This window comes from Carcharodon carcharias, chromosome 24 (genome assembly GCF_017639515.1).
Source record: "Carcharodon carcharias isolate sCarCar2 chromosome 24, sCarCar2.pri, whole genome shotgun sequence".
NCBI lineage: Eukaryota > Metazoa > Chordata > Chondrichthyes > Lamniformes > Lamnidae > Carcharodon > Carcharodon carcharias.
This window is the reverse complement of record NC_054490.1, coordinates 198,090-212,989: the sequence shown is the minus strand read 5'-3', so window position 1 is coordinate 212,989 and position 14,900 is coordinate 198,090. Positions and strand designations below refer to the sequence as shown.

The window sequence follows — 14,900 nt, the reverse complement described above, 5'->3', positions numbered from 1 at the left end:
CTCACCCCAAACTACCCAGATACCCCGCTCTCCCCAAACTACCCAGATACCCCGCTCTCCCCAAATACCCCGCTCATCCCAAACTACCCAAATACCCCGCCCTACCCAAACTACCAGATACCCTGCTCTCCCCAAACTACCCAGATACCCTGCTCTCCCCAAACTACCCAGATACCCCGCTCTCCCCAAATACCCCGCTCTCCCCAAACTACCCAGATACCCCGCTCTCCCCAAACTACCCGATACCCCGCTCTCCCCAAATACCCCGCTCACCCCAAACTACCCAGATACCCCGCTCTCCCCAAATACCCCGCTCACCCCAAACTACCCAGATACACCGCTCTCCCCAAATACCCCGCTCACCCCAAACTACCCAGATACCCCGCTCTCCCCAAAATACCCGATACCCCGCTCTCCCCAAATACCTTGCTCACCCCAAACTACCCAGATACCCCGCCCTACCCAAACTACCCGATAGCCCGCTCTCCCCAAATACCCCGCTCACCCCAAACTACCCAGATACCACGCTATCCACAAATACCCCGCTCACCCCAAACTACCCAGATACCCTACTCTCCCCAAACTACCCAGATACCCCGCTCTCCCCAAATACCCCGCTCTCCCCAAACTACCCAGATACCCCGCTCTCCCCAAATACCCCGCTCTCCCCAAACTACCCAGATACCCCGTTCTCCCCAAATACCCCGCTCACCCCAAACAACCCGATACCCCGCTCTCCCCAAATACCCCGCTCACCCCAAACTACCCAGATACACCGCCTTACCCAAACTACCCGATACCCCGCTCTCCCCAAACTACCCAGATACCCCGTTCTCCCCAAACTACCCGATACCCCGCTCTCCCCAAATACCCCATTCACCCCAAACTACCCAGATACCCCGCTCTCCCCAAACTACCCAGATACTCCGCTCTCTCCAAATACCCCGCTCACCCCAAATTACCCAGATACACCGCTCTCCACAAACTACCCAGATACCCCGCTCTCCCCAAACTACCCAGATACCCCGCTCTCCCCAAACTACCCAGATACCCCGCTCTCCCCAAATACCCCGCTCACCCCAAACCACCCAGATACCCCGCTCTCCCCAAATACCCTGCCCTACCCAAATACCCCACCCTACCCAAACTACCAGATACCCCGCTCACCCCAAACTACCCAGAAAACCCGCTCTCCCCAAACTACCCAGATACCCCGCTCTACCCAAATACCCCACCCTACCCAAACTACCAGATACCCCGCTCACCCCAAACTACCCAGATACCCCGCTCTCCCCAAATACCCCGCCCTACCCAAATACCCCACCCTACCCAGATACCCTGCCCTACCCAAACTACCCGATACCCCGCTCTCCCCAAATACCCCGCTCTCCCCAAACTACCCAGATACACCGCTCTCCCCAAACTACCCAGATACCCCGCTCTCCCCAAACTACCCAGATACCCCGCTCTCCCCAAACTACCCAGATACCCCGCCCTACCCAAACTACCCGATACCCCGCACTCCCCAAATATCCCGCTCAACCCAAACTACCCAGATACCCCGCCCTACCCAATACCCCGCTCTCCCCAAACTACCCAGATACCCCGCTCACCCCAAACTACCCAGATACCCCGTTCTCCCCAAATACCCCGCTCACCCCAAACAACCCGATACCCCACTCTCCCCAAACTACCCAGATACCCCGCCCTACCCAAACTACCCGATACTCCGCTCTCCCCAAATACCCCACCCTACCCAAACTACCAGATACCCCGTTCACCCCAAACTACCCAGATACCCCGCTCTCCCCAAACTACCCAGATACCCCGCTCTCCCCAAATACCCCGCTCACCCCAAACTACCCGATACCGCGCTCTCCCCAAATACCCCGCTCACCCCAAACTACCCAGATACCACGCTATCCACAAATACCCCGCTCACCCCAAACTACCCAGATACCCCGCCCTACCCAAACTACCCGATACCCCACTCTCCCCAAATACCCCGCTCTCCCCAAACTACCCAGATACCCCGCTCTCCCCAAATACCCCGCTCTCCCCCAAACTACCCAGATACCCCGCTCTCCCCAAACTACCCAGATACCCCGCTCTCCCCAAACTACCCAGATACCCCGTTCTCCCCAAATACCCCGCTCACCCCAAACAACCCGATACCCCGCTCTCCCCAAATACCCCGCTCACCCCAAACTACCCAGATACCCCGCCTTACCCAAACTACCCGATACCCCGCTCTCCCCAAACTACCCAGATACCCCGTTCTCCCCAAACTACCCGATACCCCGCTCTCCCCAAATACCCCGTTCACCCCAAACTACCCAGATACCCCGCTCTCCCCAAACTACCCAGATACTCCGCTCTCTCCAATACCCCGCTCACCCCAAATTACCCAGATACACCGCTCTCCACAAACTACCCAATACCCCGCTCTCCCCAAACTACCCAGATACCCCGATCTCCCCAAACTACCCAGATACCCCGCTCTCCCCAAACTACCCAGATACCCCGCTCTCCCCAAATACCCCGCTCACCCCAAACCACCCAGATACCCCGCTCTCCCCAAATACCCCGCCCTACCCAAATACCCCACCCTACCCAAACTACCAGATACCCCACTCACCCCAAACTACCCAGATACCCCGCTCTCCCCAAACTACTCAGATACCCCGCTCTCCCCAAATACCCCGCCCTACCCAAATACCCCACCCTACCCAGATACCCTGCCCTACCCAAACTACCCGATACCCCGCTCTCCCCAAATACCCCGCTCTCCCCAAACTACCCAGATACACCGCTCTCCCCAAACTACCCAGATACCCCGCTCTCCCCAAACTACCCAGATACCCCGCTCTCCCCAAACTACCCAGATACCCCGCTCTCCCCAAACTACCCAGATACCCCGCCCTACACAAACTACCCGATACCCCACTCTCCCCAAATACCCCGCTCACCCCAAAGTACCCGATACCCCGCTCTCCCCAAATATCCCGCTCAACCCAAATTACCCAGATACCCCGCACTACCCAATACCCCGCTCTCCCCAAACTACCCAGATACCCCGCTCACCCCAAACTACCCAGATACCCCGTTCTCCCCAAATACCCCGCTCACCCCAAACAACCCGATACCCCACTCTCCCCAAACTACCCAGATACCCCGCCCTACCCAAACCACCCGATACTCCGCTCTCCCCAAATACCCCACCCTACCCAAACTACCAGATACCCCGTTCACGCCAAACTACCCAGATACCCCGCTCTCCCCAAACTACCCAGATACCCCGCTCTCCCCAAATACCCCGCTCACCCCAAACTACCCGATACCGCGCTCTCCCCAAATACCCCGCTCACCCCAAACTACCCAGATACCCCGACCTACCCAAACTACCCGATACCCCGCTCTCCCCAATACCCCGCTCACCCCAAACTACCCGATACCCCGCTCTCCCCAAATACCCCGCTCACCCCAAACTACCCAGATACCCCGCCCTACCCAAACTACCCGATACTCCGCTCTCCCCAAATACCCTGTTCACCCCAAACTACCCAGATACCCCGCTCTCCCCAAACTACCCAGATACCCCGCTCTCCCCAAATACCCCGCTCACTCCAAACTACCCAGATACCCCACTCTCCCCAAATACCCCGCTCACCCCAAACTACCCAATACCCCGATCTCCCCAAATACCCCGCTCACCCCAAACTACCCAGATACCCCGCTCACCCCAAACTACCCAGATACCCCGCTCTCCCCAAACTACCCAGATACCCCGCTCTCCCCAAACTACCCAGATACCCCGCTCTCCCCAAATATCCCGCTCACCCCAAACTACCCAGATACCCCGCCCTACCCAATACCCCGCTCTCCCCAAATACCCCGCTCACCCCAAACTACCCAGATACCCCGCTCACCCCAAACTACCCAGATATCCCGTTCTCCCCAAATACCCCACTCACCCCAAACAACCCGATACCCCGCTCTCCCCAAACTACCCAGATACCCCGCCCTACCCAAACTACCCGATACTCCGCTCTCCCCAAATACCCCGCTCACCCCAAACTACCCAGATACCCCGCTCTCCCCAAACTACCCAGATACCCCACTCTCCCCAAATACCCCACCCTACCCAAACTACCAGATACCCCGTTCACCCCAAACTACCCAGATACCCCGCTCTCCCCAAACTACCCAGATACCCCGCTCTCCCCAAATACCCCGCTCACCCCAAACTACCTGATACCGCGCTCTCCCCAAATACCCCGCTCACCCCAAACTACCCAGATACCCCGCTCTCTCCAAATACCCCGCTCTCCCCAAACTACCCAATACCCCTATCTCCCTAAATACCCCGCTCACCCCAAACTACCCAGATACCCCGCTCTCCCCAGATACCCCGCTCACCCCAAACTACCCAGATACCCAGCTCTCCCCAAACTACCCAGATACCCCGCTCTCCCCAAACTACCCAGATACCCCGCTCTCCCCAAATACCCAGCTCATCCCAAACTACCCAGACACCCCGCACTCCCCAAATACCCTGCCCTACCCAAACTACCAGATACCCTGCTCTCCCCAAACTACCCAGATACCTCGCTCTCCCCAAACTACCCAGATACCCCGCTCTCCCCAAACTACCCAGATACCCCACTCTCCCCAAATACCCCACCCTACCCAAACTACCAGATACCCCGCTCACCCCAAACTACCCAGATACCCCGCTCTCCCCAAATACCCCGCCCTACCCAAATACCCCACCCTACCCAGATACCCCGTTCACCCCAATCTACCCAAATACCCCGCTCTTCCCAATCTACCCAAATACCCCGCTCTCCCCAAGCTACTCAAATACCCAGCTCTCCCCAAACTACTCAAATACCCACTCTCCCCAAACTACTCAAATACCCAGCTCTTCCCAAGCTACTCAAATACCCCGCTCTCCCCAAAATACTCAAATACCCAGCTCTCCCCAAACTACTCAAATACCCCACTCTCCCCAAACTACTCAAATACCCCAACCTACCCAAATACCCCGCTCTTTCCACTCTACCCTTATACCCCGCTCTCCCCAAATGCCCCGCTCTCCCCAGATACCCCCTCCTCACCCCAATCTACCCAGAAAGCCCCTCTCCCTAATCTACACACATACCCCTTCCTCACCCTAATCTACACAAGATACCCCGCTACCCCAATCTACCCAAATACCTCCCTTCACCCCAATCCACCCAGATACCCCCTCCCTATCCACTCAGATACTCCCTCCTCACCCCAAACTACCCAGATACCGCCCCTTCACCCTAATCTACCCAGATAACCCCCCTCATCCTAATCTACCCAGATAACCCCCTCCTCATCCCAATCTACCCAGATAGCCCCCTCCTCACCCCAATCTACCCAGATACTCCCCTCCTCATCCCAATCTACCCAGATACCCGCTCCTCCCAATCTACCCAGATAAACCCCATCTCATCCCAATCTACCCAGATATCCCCCTCCTCAGCCCAATCTGCCCAGATACCCCCATCTCATCCCAATCTACCCAGATACCCCCTCCTCATCCCAGTCTACCCAGATACCCCTCTCCTCATCCCAATCTACCCAGAAAAACCCCTCATCCCAATCTACCTAGATACCCTCCTCACCCCAATCTACCCGGATACCCCCTCCTCCTCCTAATCTATCCAGATATCCCTCCACCCCAATCTAGCCGAATCCCCCTCACCTCAATCCACCCAGATAACCCCCTTCATCCCCAGATACCCCTTCACCCTATTTTTTTCTTCATTCTTTCATGGGATGTGGGCATCGCTGGCAAGGCCCCCATTCGTTGCCCATCCCTAATTGCCCTTCAACTGAGTGACTCTCTACACCCTTTCAGAAGACATTTTAAGAGTCCACCACCTTGCTGTGGGTCTGGGGTCACATGTAGGCCAGGCCGGGTAAGGATGGCAAGATTTCCCTCCCCTAAAGGACATTGGTGAACCAGGAGGGTTCTTACAACAGTTGGCAATGGTTTCATGGTTATCATGACCTAGACTAGCTTTTAATTCCAGGTTTATTCATCGAATTCAAATTCTACCAGCTACCGTGGTAGGATTTCAACCCGTCTCCCCAGAGCATTAGCCTGGGCCTCCGGATTACTAGGCCAATTACCAGTGTGCCACCATCTCCCAGATACCCCTCAGATACCCCCTCAGATACTCTTACTCCCTCAGGTACTCCTCCTTTCCTCAGATACTCTCTCACCCCATCAGATACCCCCTCATTCCCTTACTTACCAACTTATCCCCATCAGATATCCCCTCAGATACTCCCTCACACCCTCAGATACCCCGCCACTCCTTCGGATACCCTGTCACAGCCTCAGTTGCCCCCTCATCCCCTCAGATTTGTCCTCATCCCCTCAGATGCCCCCTCATCCCCCCCAGATGCCCCCTCATCCCCCCCCAGCTGCCCCCTCAGATATCCTCATCCCCCAGATGCCCCCCTCAGATGTCTTCATCCCCCCTCATCCCCCCAAATGGCCCCTCAGATGTCCTCATTCCCCCAGATGCCATCTCCCCAGATGTCCCCTCATCCCCCCAGCTACCCCCTCAGATATCCTCATCCCCCAGATGCCCCCTCATCCCCCCAGATGCCCCCTCAGATGTCCTCATCCCCCCCGATGCCCCCTCATCCGCCCCAGATGTCCTCATACCCCAGATGCACCCTCAGATGTCCTCATCCCCCCAGATACCCCCCCATCCCCCCCAGATGTCCTCATACCCCAGATGCACCCTCAGATGTCCTCATCCCCCCAGATACCCCCTCATCCCCCCCAGATGTCCTCATACCCCCAGATGCCCCCCACACCCCAGATGCCCCCTCACTCCCCCAGATTCCCCCTCATCCCCCCAGCTGACCCCTCACTCCCCCAGATGCCCTCATCCCCCCCAGATGCCCCCTCAGCCCTCCCCAGATGTCCTCATCCCCCCAGATGCCTCATTGCCTCAGATGCCCCCTCACTCCCCCAGATACCCCCTCATCCCCCAGAAACCCCCTCATTCCCCCAGATGCCTCTTCATCCCCCCAGATGCCCCCTCAACCCCCCAGATGCCCCCTCACCCCCCCAGATACCCCCTCACTCCCCCAGATGCCCACATCCCCTCAGATGCCCCCTCAACCCCCCAGATACCCCCTCACTCCCCCAGATGCCTCCTCATCCCCCCAGATGCTCCCTCATCCCCCCAGATGCCCCCTCATCCCCCCAGATGCCTCCCCAATCCCCCAGATGCCCCCTCACTCCCCCAGATGCCCCCTCATCCCCTCAGATGCCCCCTCATCCCCCCAGATGCCTCCCCAATCCCCCAGATGCCCCCTCACTCACCCAGATGCCTCCTTGTTCCCCCCAGATGTTCTCATCCCCCCAAATGTTCTCATCCCCCCAGGTACCCTCTCATCACCCCCAGATAACCCCTCATCCCCCCCAGATGTCCCCTCATCCACCCCAGATGCTCCCTCATCCCCCCAGATGCCCCCTCATCCCCCTAGATGCCCCCTCACCCAGTCGAAGTCGCAGGGGTTGCCATCCTCCCTGTCGCTGGGGAGGCCCCGGCAGAGAGGCGGCAGCTTGCGGGCGGCCAGGAAGGCCAGGCTCAGCGCGGCCGACGCCACGTAGTAGGGGCGCAGGAGCCAGCGGTAGAAGCGGGGCAGGTGGTAGAGGAAAGCCAGCAGCGGCGTCAGGATCGCCATGACCGTCGCCGCCTAGGCCCCGGGGAACTTGTCTAGGCCGCGTCACCATGGAAACCAGCAGCGCCCGGCCCCGCCCACCGGCCAGCCCCCCCCTCCCATTGGGCCGTGCCACTTCCGGTCTGGCCGCTCCCGGCATCCGATTGGACTGTCCGCCCATCAATCAAAAGGTCGCGTGCGCCCATCTTTGTGGGGGTTGTGGGGGGCGGGGTCAAGTCACCCAAGGCCACTATTTTTTTCCCCTCAACTGCTGCTTCTTGCGAATGGCGCCCTGTTTTTTTTTAATTACCGATCAGGGGCAGGTTGATTATTATCGTGGATGATATTTATTATTTTATTTTCTCATGCTTTTCCATCCCTACGTACTCTGGGCTTCGAGGTCAACCAATGACACCAACCGCGATTCCCCGCCCCCTCCTTCCTCCCCTGCCATTGGCTACGGCCGATAGGATTGGTACTCCATTGAACCAATCGCCTTGTCGCCCAGCGGGTGGAAAGGGAACGCGCGCGGTCGATTGGCCCAGCTCGCCCGAGCACCTCGGCTGCGATTGGACGGCGGCGGCGTCCGTCATCGGCCCATCGGCTGGCCCCCCCTCTCCCCAACGTCCTTGATGGCGATTGGGTGAGGGCGGGCGTCAATCATCATTCGGTCGGCCGGTGCGCCTATGGTCCCCGGTGGTGATTGGGTGAGGCGGAAACGCCAATCGCCATCCGCGTCGGCGGGCCGTCCCATGACGTCAGGACGGCAGCCGGCTCCGATTGGTTCAACGCGCCCCCCTCCCCCACCATTGACGTATTGGGGTGGCCGCGTGAAAGCACAGCCTGCTGATTGGCCGACACGTACAGAACGCCTCTTGTTTATTGGTCCGATACAATCCTCCCGCCCACTTTCCCACCTGCCCCCGCTTGCTGATTGGCGAATATCGCCATTGAGCCACCGCGAGTGGTCAAGCCGCTTAGCCGCCACCACCACCCCCCCACCCCCCCCCCCCCCCCCCCAAAACCCCAGCCCCGGGAAGGGGGGGGGGGGGGGGGGTGGTGTGGGGGAGTGATCGTAATTGGGTGATGGAGATGTCAATCAGAGCATTATAACGTCATTGCGTTCAGACGTCAGCGCTTGTGTGTTGGCGACGGGAAGACAATAAGATGGCGGCCGGGAAGCTGCACGGGGCGGCTGCGTGAAGGCCGATCCGTCCGACCATGGACGCCATCAACACGCTGTTCTCGCAAAGCGACCCTTCCATCCTGGCCACGGCCTCGCCGGCCATGAGCTCCTTCGCCAAGCAGCAGCAGCAGCCGGTGGTGGTGGTGCCGGCGGCGGCGGCAGCGGCCGCGGCAGGCGGAGCGGACGAAACGCTGAGGAAAACAGGCGGCGCGGGGGGCGGTGTCTTAAACGAACCCTTCTACGTCATGCGGGAGTTGCCAGGTGAACGGCCGTGACTGACGGCGCGGGCGGCCAATGGGAGCCGTTGGCTGGGGTCTGACCAATGTATGGGGAAGGGGGCGGGATTTGTGTGGTTGGTTGACAAAGGGGTGGTGGGGTGCATTGTGACGCCATGTGCCGTGATTGATGGCGTCGCAGGCCAATGGGGACGCGGGAGGGACAGCCGGGTCTGACCAATGGGTGTGGAAGGGGGCGGGACCTGTGTGACGGTAGAGGGGGGCGTGGCGTGAATTGTGACGCCGTGTGCCGTGATTGATGGCGCTGCAGGCCAATGGGAAAGCGGGAACGCCTCATTGACACCCTTGCCTGACCAATGGGCGGGGAAGGCTGGGGCGGGACTTTGTGACGTAGCGCAGTCCCCGCCTGAACTTTCAGCTCCCACTCAGCCTAGAGTGGAGGAATCATAGACTCCACTCTCCCTCTGACTGGGGGTACGGGGTGGAGGAGTAGGGAGGGAGGGGGTCAGACTTTGACTGTTAGCTATGTTCGACCGGGGAGTGAGGTCAAGTTGGCCACCCCCGCCTCCTCCTCCTCCACCAAACATCACCCCTCCCCCCCCCCCCCCCCCCCCTGCCAACAGTACATGGTGGCAGCGGTGTGAATGGTCCTACAAGGTGCACTGCAGCAACTCGCCAAGACTGCCCCGACAGCACCGCCCAAACCCACGCCCGCCGCCAAGCAGAACAACGAGGGCGGCAGCGTGCGGGAGCGCCCAGCTTGCAGGTTCTGGAGCTCGTCCACGTCTCGGGAGCTCGGCTGGGTTTATTTAGTGCTGCCGTGAACCCCACCGCTGATCTTTTGGTGGCTGCCGGTCGGTGTTTGTTGTTGGCTCAGTCACAAACCTGATTACAAGGCAGTGGATTTCATCCGCAGCGAAACCCCCTCAGACTGCCTGTAAACTGTCTCCTCCCCAAGTACAGACTGTATCTGTACTGATAATCCAGCTCCCTCACACTGTCGCTCAGTAACCCCTCTCCCCACAGCTCCCTGTGTTACTGACTGTATCTCTACTGATATTAATCCAGCTCCCTCACACTGTCACTCAGTAACCCCTCACCCCCAGCACCCTATGTTACTGACTGTATCTCTACTGATGTTAATCCAGCTCCCTCACACTGTCACTCAGTAACCCCTCACCCCCAGCGCCCTGTGTTACTGACTGTATCTCTACTGATGTTAATCCAGCTCCCTCACACTGTCACTCAGTAACCCTTCTCCCCCCAGCGCCCTGTGTTACTGACTGTATCTCTACTGATGCTAATCCAGCTCCCTCACACTGTCACTCAGTAACCCCTCACCCCCCAGGGCCCTGTGCTACTGACTGTATCTCTACTGATGTTAATCCAGCTCCCTCACACTGTCACTCAGTAACCCCTCTCCTCCCAGCGCCCTGTGTTACTGACTGTATCTGTACTGATGTTAATCCAGCTCCCTCACACTGTCACTCAGTAACCCCTCTCCCCCAGCACCCTGTTTTACTGACTATCTCTACTGATATTAATCCAGCTCCCTCACACTGTCACTCAGTAACCCCTCTCCCCCCAGTGCCCTGTGTTACTGACTGTATCTGTACTGATGTTAATCCAGCTCCCTCACACTGTCACTCAGTAACCCCTCTCCCCCAGCGCCCTGTGTTACTGACTGTATCTCTACTGATGTTAATCCAGCTCCCTCACACTGTCACTCAGTAACCCCTCAACCCCCAGCGCCCTGTGTTACTGACTGTACTTCTACTGATGTTAATCCAGCTCCCTCACACTGTCACTCAGTAACCCCTCACCCCCCAGCGCCCTGTGTTACTGACTGCATTTGTACTGATGTTAATCCAGCTCCCTCACACTGTCACTCAGTAACCCCTCACCCTCCAGCGCCCTGTGTTACTGACTGTATCTGTACTGATGTTAATCCAGCTCCCTCACAGATGTGATTGAATGGAAAACTGGTGGAGTATGTGAGGCGCCTTTTCCTAGTCTCTCCGTGTGCAGAATTGACCTGAATTTCCCTCAGATTTCTGAATTTCTCTTTTACCTGTGTTGCAGGAGTCACAGATCTCACCGGAAGCACTAACCTCATCACTCACTATAATCTGGAACACGCCTACAACAAATTCTGTGGGAAGAAGGTGAAGGACAAACTGAGTAACTTCCTGCCAGAGCTGCCAGGTATTTAAAGGAGGAAAGGGAGGGAGAGAGGCGGAGGGAGAGACAGTGAGTGAGAGGCGGAGAGGTTTGGGGAGGGAACTCCAGAGCTCAGGGCCCCAGGCAGCTGAAGGCACGACCGCCAATGGTGGAGCGATTAAAATCGGGGGGGGGGTGGTCAAGGGGCTGGAAGTGGAGGAGCGCAGGGATCTTGGAGGGTCGTAGGAGGGTTACAGAGATAGGGAGGGTTGTAGGGGCTGAAGGAGGTTACAGAGATAGGGAGGTTTGTAGGGGCTGGAGGAGGTCACAGAGATAGGGAGGGGTGTAGGGACTGGAGGAGGTTACAGAGATAGGGAGGGGTGTAGGGGCTGGAGGAGGTTACAGAGATAGGGAGGGGTGTAGGGACTGGAGGAGGTTACAGAGATAGGGAGGGGTGTAGGGGCTGGAGGAGGTTACAGAGATAGGGAGGGGTGTAGGGGCTGGAGGAGGTTACAGAGATAGGGAGGGGTGTAGGGGCTGGAGGAGGTTACAGAGATAGGGAGGGGTGTAGGGGCTGGAGGAGGTTACAGAGATAGGGAGGGGTGTAGGGGTTGGAGGAGGTTACAGAGATAGGGAGGGTTGTAGGGGTTGGAGGAGGTTACAGAGATAGGGAGGGGTGTAGGGGTTGGAGGAGGTTACAGAGATAGGGAGGGGTGTAGGGCCTGGAGTGTGTTACAGAGATAGGGAGGGGTGTAGGGGCTGGGGTGTGATTTGAACATGGGAATGCTGATTTTAAATTTGAGGAGCTGCCACACTGAATGTAAGGTGTGGGTCAGTGAACGGGGAAATGGATGGACCGACTTGGTGTCTGTTAGTCTTTAACTCTGATTCGCAACACGCTGTTACCCACAGATGAAAGAGACAGAGTGGATGGAAGAGACTCCATCGATACAGCATCGGTGGTGAAATGACTGTTTGTACAGGGTGAAGCTTTTCAATTTCTCTGTCCTTCAACCCCCCCAACAAACTCTCAAACCCCTCTCCTTTTTACGTTTTTCTCCTTTACATTACACCCAATCGGGAAAGGGGGAGGCCATTCAGCCCCTCAGGCTTGTTCTGCCATTCGATGAGACTGTGCCTGATCTGTGACCCTCTCTGTTTTCCCCTTAATATCTCAAACTTCGATCAAGACACCCCTTAATCTTCTAAATTGCAGGGAATACAACTCTGGGTGTGTATTCTCGCCTTGTAATTTAACCCCTGCAGTCCCGGTATCGTTCTGGTGAATCCACACTGCACTCCCTCCAAGTGGGGGGTGGGGATATCTCCTTCCTCGGGTGTGGTGCCCGGAACTGCTCCCAGCGACTCCGGATGTGGCCTGACCAGGGCTTTGTCCGGCTGGGACATGTCATCGACCCCCTTGGATTCTCCTCCTTGCGATATAAAGGGTGGAATTCCATTAGCCTTTCTGATTTTTTTTTCTCTCTCTCTACCTGTTCATGACATTTGAATGATCGGTACACCTGAACCCCCCCAGTTCTCTGTGGCCCTCCACTGTTTCTCGCTTTTCACCAATTAGAAAGACCTCTCTTTTACTCTATTTTTATATAAGGTCTAAACTGGATGTCCTCCCAGCTGCCAACGTTGAAATCCATTTGTCACCCCGTTTTGCTTGTTCCCTCGATACAGGGATGGCTCTTTGTCGCTTTAGACTCCCATTTAACACCGCTCACCCTGCCGCTTATCTTTGTGCCTGTGGTAAATTTGGATCTCTGCTTTCTACCCTGTTACCCAAGTCACCGATAAGCATAGGGCACAGACGAGGCCAGTACGAGGGGGAAATGGGAATGGCTGGCTATTGGAAATTCATGCTGCAATCAACTGAGCTAACCACAGTCTCTCCACTCTCTCTCCCTCTGTGTCTGTGCTTCTCTCTCTCTCTCTCTCTCTCACTCATTCTCTCTCCCTTCATGTCTTTCTATCTCTCTGTTTTTCTCTCTGTGCTTGGTGTCTGTCTGTCTCTTGCTCTGTGTCCCTCTGTCTCTCTCTGGCAATCTAACCCTATCTGGGCATCTCTCTCATGCCCTGTGTTCCTCTCTGTGCTTTCCCCCTCTCTATCTCTCTCTCTCACGTGCTCTGTGTTACTCTCTGTGCCCCCCATTCTCTCTTTCGCTCTTGTGCTCTGTGTTCCTCTGTGCCCTTCTCTGTTGATCTGTCCCATCTCTCTTTCTCTCATGCTCTGTGTCCCCCACTCTCTCTTTCTCCCACGTGCTCTGTGTTCCTCTGTGCTCTTCTCTGTCGATCTGTCCCATCTCTTTCTCTCTCATGCTCTGTGTTCCTCTCTGTGCTTTCCCCCTCTCTATCTCTCTCTCTCACGTGCTCTGTGTTCCTCTCTGTGCTTTCCCCCTCTCTATCTCTCTCTCTCACGTGCTCTGTGTTACTCACTGTGACCTCCATTCTCTCTTTCGCTCTTGTGCTCTGTGTTCCTCTGTGCCCTTCTCTGTTGATCTGTCCCATCTCTCTTTCGCTCATGCTCTGTGTCCCCCACTCTCTCTTTCTCTCACGTGCTCTGTGTTCCTCTGTGCTCTTCTCTGTCGATCTGTCCCATCTCTTTCTCTCTCATGCTCTGTGTTACTCTCTGTGCTTTCCCCCTCTCTATCTTCTCTCTCACGTGTTCTGTGTTACTCTCTGTGCTCCCCCCCCCCCCACTCTCTCTTTCTCTGTCGTGCTCTGTGCTCCTCGTTGTGCCCCTCTCTGTCGGTGCCCCTCTCTGTCTGTCTCTCTCTCTGATTGACGCAGGAATGATCGACATGCCTGGCTCACAAGACAACAGCAGTCTGCGTTCGCTCATTGAAAAGCCGCCGATCTGTGGCAACTCCTTCAATCTCCTGACCGGCACCCTCCTCACCGGCTTCCGACTGCACACAGGCCCGGTAAGGAGCACTTCACAGTGATATAGATAGCACAGCAGTGTAACTCTGTGATCACTCTTGTATGTGTCACTATCACTCCCTTGGTGTCACTCTCTCTGTTCACTATCAGTTCAGTATAAAACGCTGGTTAGGCCACAGCTAGAGTATTGTGTGCAGTTCTGGAATCCGCATTATAGGAAGGATGTGATTGCGCTAGAGAGAGAGCAGAGGAGATTGAGGGGGATGTTGCCTGGGCTGGAGAGTTTTAGTTACGAGGAGAGATTGCATAGACTGGGGATATTTTCCCTGGAGCAGAGGAGATTTACCAGGATGTTGCCTTGGCTGGAGAGTTTTAATTATGAGGAGAGATTGGATAGACTGGGGATATTTTCCCTGGAGCAGAGGAGATTTACCAGGATGTTGCCTTGGCTGGAGAGTTTTAATTATGAGGAGAGATTGGATAGACTGGGGTTATTTTCCCTGGAGCAGAGGAGATTGAGGGGGATGTTGCCTGGGCTGGAGAGTTTTAATTATGAGGAGAGATTGGATAGACTGGGGATATTTTCCCTGGAGCAGAGGAGATTGAGGGGGGACATGATTGAGGTGTATAAAATTATGAGGGGCATAGATAGGGTAGACAGGAAGGAACTTCTCCCCTTGGTGGAGGGATCAATAACCAGGGGG

General features: G+C 56.7%; 2 protein-coding genes across 3 annotated transcripts in view; one reads left to right on the top strand and one right to left on the bottom strand.

The window, feature by feature from the left end:
- Positions 1–7,815, bottom strand: part of LOC121269385 (thioredoxin-related transmembrane protein 2-like) — a 53,771-nt gene extending 45,956 nt beyond the window's left edge. Inside the window, exon 1 of one of the 2 annotated variants that reach the window (XM_041173975.1) lies at positions 7,558–7,815. In XM_041173975.1, coding sequence (XP_041029909.1) covers positions 7,558–7,746 — 189 coding nt within the window. In that variant the 5' untranslated portion in view covers positions 7,747–7,815. The remainder of the gene's footprint in view (positions 1–7,557) is intronic. The other variant, XM_041173974.1, reaches the window with a different exon arrangement.
- A 990-nt stretch (positions 7,816–8,805) lies between these two features.
- LOC121269315 (mediator of RNA polymerase II transcription subunit 19-like) overlaps positions 8,806–14,900 on the top strand; it is a 16,507-nt gene continuing 10,412 nt past the window's right edge. Inside the window, exons 1-3 of the mRNA XM_041173856.1 lie at positions 8,806–9,169; positions 11,227–11,349; positions 14,104–14,237. Coding sequence (XP_041029790.1) covers positions 8,944–9,169; positions 11,227–11,349; positions 14,104–14,237 — 483 coding nt within the window. The 5' untranslated portion in view covers positions 8,806–8,943. The remainder of the gene's footprint in view (positions 9,170–11,226; positions 11,350–14,103; positions 14,238–14,900) is intronic.